The sequence below is a fragment of the Arachis hypogaea genome, chromosome 11 (assembly GCF_003086295.3).
Source record: "Arachis hypogaea cultivar Tifrunner chromosome 11, arahy.Tifrunner.gnm2.J5K5, whole genome shotgun sequence".
Taxonomy (NCBI): domain Eukaryota; kingdom Viridiplantae; phylum Streptophyta; class Magnoliopsida; order Fabales; family Fabaceae; genus Arachis; species Arachis hypogaea.
The window spans coordinates 17,725,245-17,732,628 of NC_092046.1; the positions used below are offsets into that span (position 1 = coordinate 17,725,245).

Consider the following 7,384-nt stretch of genomic DNA (forward strand, 5'->3'; position numbering starts at 1 on the left):
ATGGATTAGTGAATTAATCATTAGACCAACCCAACTTGATTAAACTGCTGGATATATTATTGGATTATTTCCATAAAGAACTTGGTGAGACGGGATAGACAACCATTGGCCGCACTGCCAATCATTCACCATTTTCGAATGATATGATGGGAGTACCAAAAATTAAAATTAAAATATGGAAGCCAGATTAGCCCATAAGCTAGAAATTTAAACATAGTTTCATTTTCCTATTCAAATGGCAAGAAGAGTAGAAGACTATATATATATCTCCAGAATCAGAAGTATATGAAAACCAATATGCTTTCATAACCTTGGGCGACTATAACAGCTAACAAACTATGAACACAACAAAGTGTGTGATGCTACAAGAAAGTTACCAGTTACTACTGCTTTATAACCTTGGGCGACTATAACATCTATCAGACTATGAACACAACAAAGTGTGTGACGCTACAAGATAAGTTACCAGTTACTACTGCTTTTTCTTGAGGACAAAGTTCTCCTCAGGTTGCTTTTCCCAAAAATAATTTGCAGCCTCTATCCATCGTGGATGAACCAAAAACTTCTTCTCTTTCACTGCCCACCGGGCCTTCTCAGTTCCAGCATCAGTAGCAACCACATGTGTCACAGAGGGGTCAAGTTCCATTAAACAAGTGGCTCCCAACTGCTCAGCCATCTTCCGGAGTGGTGGTAATGCTCCATGGAAGATACGGCTGAAAACAACCACGCACCCGCTCAAGACTTCCCTTCGAACTGATTTCAAAACCTGGGAAAAATGAATTGATTGTAAAAACCAAACTAATTGATTAAAGCTTCACATTAGAATTACAAATTAACTATAAATTTGCAATGAGAAAGGACTCGAGGAGTTAAAAGCCTAAAGTAGTCCCTGAATTGGCCCTACAATGAAAAGATCCCCAAAATTCTAATTGCACCATAAAAGTCCCCAAGATTGAAAAAATTGCATCACGTTGGTTCCCACTTCCTTTCCGTCGAGTTACTCACCACACCGTGAGTGACCGGGCACATACCCTTCCACGCTAGACTAGACAAAATGACGTTGCTTTAGTTTTGACATTAAATACTTGATTGAACGAAGTCATTTAACCTTAATGAACCACAAAACGTCTTATTCCCCACACAAAAATGTATAACCATTAAGGTTAAACGATGTCATTTCATCAAGCATTTAGCGTGAAAACTAAAGCAACGCCATTTCATCTAATCCAGCGTGAAGGGAATGTGCCACAAGTCACTCACGGCATGAGGTGTAACTCGACAGAAAGGGTTTGAGGGACTAGCATGATGCAATTTTTTTAATCTCGAGGACATTTACGGTGCAATTAGAATCTTGGGGACCTTTTTGGTGCAAGGGGCCAACCTCAGGGACCACTTTGGGGCTTAACTCCTCAAGGATATATGACCAACATAACTACCTGCCTTACATCTCGTTCAGCAATATCTTCTTTAAGTTCCTGCAAAAGATTCACCACCACACAATTTTAGCTTTATATTAGAGATATCAAACCTTTTTTTTTCCAAGTTGACAAAATGAGAAATGGCATACATCGAAGAATTTATAATGGACTTGCTTAAGAACTTTAAGGATTTTAGTGAGTGCTCCTTCAGCTTCGTCTTCGTCACTCTTCAATTCAGCTAAAGATTTGCAATTGAAACCAAATTGCCGGCAACTTGAACCAAAAAAGTGGTATCTTTCCATCAGAATCAAATTATCTCTATGCTTCACCCATGCCTACATCATTAGCACCGACATTAAGATGGAAAGATCTTAGCACACTTATTTTTGCCGATAATTCTGCAAACCACTATCATATATAGATCAACCATGCTTAGTAAAAAGTTACATATAAGCTGTCCTTGAAGCCTTTTGGAAGGGACCATTCAGTAAAACCTCACAAAAATCAAGCATCCAAACTAGTACTCATAGGCAGATAGAAAAAAATATTTGACCAGAATGAAATCAGAAATCTGTTAACACAGTTTGATATGCAGCCAATAAAATATAAATATCCAAGCATCAATGAATTAAATGGAAAAGCAGTCCTTCATTTCCTAAAATAATGAAAAATTAAGTAGATAATAGTAAAAGTAACTGCAAATGAGTCAAGAGTCATATTTCACTGGACTGAATATATAACTTTTTTGAATTAGAAATTTCTGACTGAAGTTGTAAGCCCTATCATATCACTTTTAATGGATGAATCCAATGCTGTATGGGTTTCAGTGCCACTAAGTAATTGGAACACAAATAAGTTTTAGTGCCATCATGATTCATAATAAATTAAAGAAGAGTACTAGAGGACCATCAGAATTTATTGTTTTTGACCATCAATTAACCATCAATGTTTAAAAGTGTAGGCTAAAGTATGTTGTTGGATTACTAAACTAAAGAAACTGGGTTGATGGCTAAAAGTGATAGTCAAAAACAATAAATTCTGATAGTCCTCTAGCATTTTTCTAAATTAAATATAAGACCATCTTGAACAGATTTGTTGGCAGGTACACAAAATAATTGCTCTATTCAGACTTCATACACAGACTAAAACACAACTATTGTCAAAGAAGCACTTAAATTAAAGTAATTCAGCATTACTTGAAAAGTGTCAATGCACTCACGTGTTCTGTATCATCAAGAATTACAACAGCACTTTCTTGCCCCAACACAATATCAAGACCCTTCTGATGCTTTTGAGTGCCATCATCTCGAGAAATCACCTTTGCATTGAAGTATTCTCCTAGAGGATCAAGCAGCTTAGCCATCTCTAATGCATAGGGTCGATCACCCATGGTGTATATGTACATCTCAAACATTTCACTTGCTTCTTTTAGAAATGTGCGGACAAAAGGCCTCAACTTGGTCATCATATGCATTTTGTCCAATTTGAAAAGGCTACCCTTGGAAACATCTAGTTGATTTATTACATATTTCAGAAATGCAACATAAATGAAGAGCCATTAAAACCCAAGAGGCCAAGAACATAACATCAAATAAAGTAATCAACTAATAGTTGTTAGAAAATACACACATCATAAAATGAAGAATGCAAGCAAGTCTAGAAGACCCAAATTTAACAAAATACAAGAAATCAAGTTAGCAACATGCCACACTATTCAACAATTTAAGAAATGCCAGTTTTAGGGCATGACTTTTATTTTATACATATATGCACCATGGTCCTTGCAATTGCAAAATAATAAGACATCTTTGTGTTTATCAACATAGTGACACACTAAACATGAAAAAATCATTCATATGTCCAAAACTTACCAAACAAAATCCAAAAAGTATATCATGCCAGCATAACAATATTTGACAAACAGATATTCTGGTCAGAACACAGCAGAACTATAACATGCATCTAGCATTCACATTGCATCGGGTCTTTTGATCTAAAATACATATCAACAGCAAAGCACATCGAATGACATTATACCTCCAAGAGAATCTGCCTGGGAAATTAAATGCAACTCTTCAGAGTTCAAATGAGCAAGGTGAGTGGAATTTAGTAACGTATGATCTAGGTCAAGAATCAGGTAAAGTTTTTTACGAATTAGCAAATTCTTCACATCTGTATTTCGCAATCTAGAGATCTCCTCATCATGAAGTCTCAATCCCTGCAAATACATAAAATTTCCATCACTATGTTTTTGTGAACCAACTCAACCACATGGCTGATAAAAATGGAATATAAGATTTCGGATTTCCTAAGACTACGAAATGTATGTGCAGTTTAAAATCCACCAACTTAATAAATGTAAATACCTATAAATCATAAAGAAGGAATTAACATGGAACTTCAACAATCTAACTTGGACTTGATTCATTGTTTGTAAACTTATTGAATACACTAGCATATTATATTTTATTTATATTAGGGACAATTATTTCAAAATTCAAATACATAGATAAATAACCGAAATAAGTGGAGCTACAAACTCAACACCACTCTTTGGCCATGATCAATAATAACCACCACTAAACTAGGACATAACTATCTCATTGGCTATATCTTATTTTCAGTTGATCTAACAGTTATGTGTAAACTGTTGTATGCAGAGGCAGCAACTGCAGGTAAAAAAGAACAATTATTCAAAGCCAAATTTGTAATTCCACAAACTATTGTGCATCATTCCTTCTGAGATGTGCATACCTTGTGTATGTAGCCAAATGTCACACCAGATTCACCATCCAACTTTTGCCCACAACGTATACACATATCTCCGAATGAACCAGGATGTGTACACACATATTCTTCTGCAATAACAAAAAAGCGAAAGCTAGAACACTTCCGATACAACCTGATAATGATGTACAATAACTGAAAATAATAGTTGCAAAAAAGTATATTTCACAGATTCCCGGCCATTTGAAAGAATATAAGTAAAATTTAGTTTCTACCCGATGGCCTACGAGAAGGGGTAGCACTGAGTTGTTGAGGAATCAGTTGTGTTTAACATTTTTTTCTGTAAGAATGGATGGAGGAAGTAAACAAGCAATTAACTTTTTTTCTGTTTTAAGGGGAAAACAGCCAGCAATTCAAGATAAATAACATTGGCTAAACCGCTGAAATAATTCAAGAGGGCTGTAGAAAAAGATAAACCTAAAAAACATTATCACGCCCTTTGCCCCTTTGCTAAAAGTTTGTTTCCTTGATCTAGAAGTAAAGCTCCGTATGACTAAATTACCAAAAAACACCCAGTGGCCAGTTGCACTTTCAATGGAAAGGATTCTATTACTGAACATTGAGAAAAGATAGTGACTAAACATTCAAAATTACCTAAATTCTGTTTCACGATCCCTTCTGAAGTAGACTCCTCAGTTTCCTCGGCACTTTCAAACTTGCACCTTTTTATTCTGCTTTAAAATTCATTAACTAAATAGTAGCACGATAAAACTTAGCCAAAATTATTAAACAGAAAAAAAACCTAGATCCATATAAATATATAATGTCTCTTGGAATAAGTCTACACACAACAGTGCAGATACCAAGAGCAAACTGCAGCTAAGGTATATTGTAATGTGAGTAGTTATGAAGATTAAGTATAACCAGTTTAACCTGGCCTGAAGCCTGAAGGTGTGGTTCCCTACTTTCCTTAAGTACTTAACACATACCATCTGATATACGTAAAAGCAAAACCCTAATGTAACTCAACCCTTAGATCCAAGTCGTATCCTACTAGAGTGTGACAGCTAAAGATATTTACTTGAACATCAGAGTACTTAGCCCTCTAATTAATCATGACCTGATATATAAATATGTCTTACAGCACATACACCTAATCCACAGCAATTAATTTGTGAAATTAACATATAAATTGTAACAGCTATAATAAAGATCACCTGACACTTTCCAGCTCATCTTGATTTTCAACTTCTTTATCGGATGACGCATCTGGCGAACTTGCAGCTAATGCATCATCAAGATACGCAACGAAGTCATCACTACTGGATGAATGTATCGGAGAGTCTGCTGCAACACTCATCTGCATCCAATAAACCAAATTAGAAAGTAAAATCCATAAACAAAGAGATTCCACAAAACAGAACCAAATGGCAAAACATAACAGGACATCACATAGCAGCCAGATTCATAGAAAGCCTAGTGTAAACACAGATAATCATCGAAGGCAACAAAGACCTACCATAAGATATAATCAACAATTCATGTATCTCTGCCTATCAAAATTTAAGCTTTTAGGATAAGTAATTTCATGACATCTATTGCAAATCATTCACCCAAGTGAAGTGGGGCAAAAAATAACAAAAGCAGTCTCTAATAAAAGTTTAAAATAAATACAAACCAACCCACCAAGCAACCACCTTTCTATAATGCCAATCTGAAGATAACTATAGCCCAAAAATACAACATAACAGTGATACGATAACACGAAGTACATGAAATATGAATGAATGAATCCCAGCTGTTCGCAAAATTATATATGTAATAAAAGAAAAAGAAAAGAGAACATGGTTAACAATCATATGCAAGGCACTTATTACACTGTGTTCAATGAAGATGGATTATTGAATCTAAATGGCAAGCAAAACAGAAGTAAACTAAGGCCTTTCTCCTTCCATTTGTCTTCAATTAAATCCAAATGACAAACAAAACAGAAGTAAATTAAGGCTCCAGAATGTTAATTAGTTCATCCTTTAATAAATAACAAGGTTTAATCATACACAAGCAAATTAAGGCTCTAAAGATTAAAGAGCCCCCGCTGATTAAAGAGCCCTCGCTGAATTTAATCAAGTTTAGTCACACGCGGTATTTTCATCCCATAAAGAGGCAAAACCAGAACTAACCTAATAAAATAGAAATTTAAAAAATTGAACTATACGCATCAAGTCATCAATATTCAATAATCATAATCAATGTAGAGATAGGAACAGAAAACTAGAAGAGAACAGATCGGTGGCGAGACCTGACCTGAGAAAAGAGAGAGTACAGAGGCAGTGACCGAGGTGGGTAAGCAGAGAGTACAACAGCGGCGGAGAGAGGCACATAAGACCAGGGGAGAGGAGATCGGCGACGAGCTCACAGGTTGCAGCCTCGCCGGAGAGGCATTACATAGCAACAGCGACGGTGGAGGGAGAACACATGGCAGTAACCGCAGTGAAGAGACGGGGGTGGTGCTGGAAAAAGAAGTGGTTGGCGGTTCTGGTTTTTAACAGAGCGACAGACTGGGGGCTGTGGCCTGTGGCCTGTGGGAGAGAAGATTAGGGAAATTTGGAGCCGTGGGTATCGGCTGGTAAGTGAATAGAAATTGGGAAATGGGGGTGTCTTTGTCGTAGCAGTATTTTGGGGTTTTCCCACACTAATTTACTAATTTGAGATTATCAAACAACTAAAATTTAAACAAATAAGATTTTGGATGTTAATTTGTAATAATTTAAAAGAAGTTGTGTTTTTTAAATAAATTATTTAAAAAAAAAAGACAATTATTATATATACATAAGTAATAAAATGCGGTTTTAACTTCGGATGAATGCATTAAGTTATACAATAATATTACACGTACAAATTTTTTTGGTAATCAAATTCAATTAAATGTCAACGAGTTATAATTTAAATGATATAGCTTTTTTATCTTCATTTAAAAATCTTAAGTCTCACTCCTAACTTAAAAAAAAAATCAAGTCCAATTAAATTGATCCAATTCATTGTTTTTATTAGCATTCATTGTTTATGTACTATGATTATGTATTTGTATGTTGAAGTTCATTATTTATGTGCTATCATTCTAAATGTACAGTGAGTTTTATTCTTTGTATAATATGTTTTATTGCTTGTGTGTTGTGATTTATTATTTATTATTGAAGTTTATTGTTCGTGTGATGTTATCTGTTATTAAATTGCTGTGA

At 35.2% G+C, this 7,384-nt stretch overlaps 1 protein-coding gene across 3 annotated transcripts; it reads right to left on the bottom strand.

Annotated features, from left to right (window-relative positions):
* Positions 1 to 200: 200 nt before the first annotated feature.
* Positions 201 to 6,852, bottom strand: LOC112720449 (RNA polymerase II C-terminal domain phosphatase-like 4). 3 transcript variants are annotated; one of them, XM_072206531.1, is made up of 9 exons: positions 6,450 to 6,852; positions 5,363 to 5,505; positions 4,800 to 4,876; positions 4,173 to 4,276; positions 3,456 to 3,636; positions 2,638 to 2,927; positions 1,568 to 1,753; positions 1,446 to 1,475; positions 201 to 766 (listed from the first exon to the last, which is right to left on the bottom strand). In XM_072206531.1, the coding sequence occupies exons 2-9, from the start codon at positions 5,503 to 5,505 to the stop codon at positions 473 to 475; spliced, it is 1,305 nt and encodes a 434-aa protein (XP_072062632.1). In that variant the 5' UTR covers positions 6,450 to 6,852; the 3' UTR covers positions 201 to 472. The 3 variants fall into 3 exon arrangements, with proteins under 3 accessions (XP_072062632.1, XP_025627170.1, XP_025627169.1); XM_025771385.3 differs by having other exon boundaries at positions 1,441 to 1,475; XM_025771384.3 differs by having other exon boundaries at positions 1,437 to 1,475.
* Between the last annotated feature and the right edge of the window lie 532 nt (positions 6,853 to 7,384).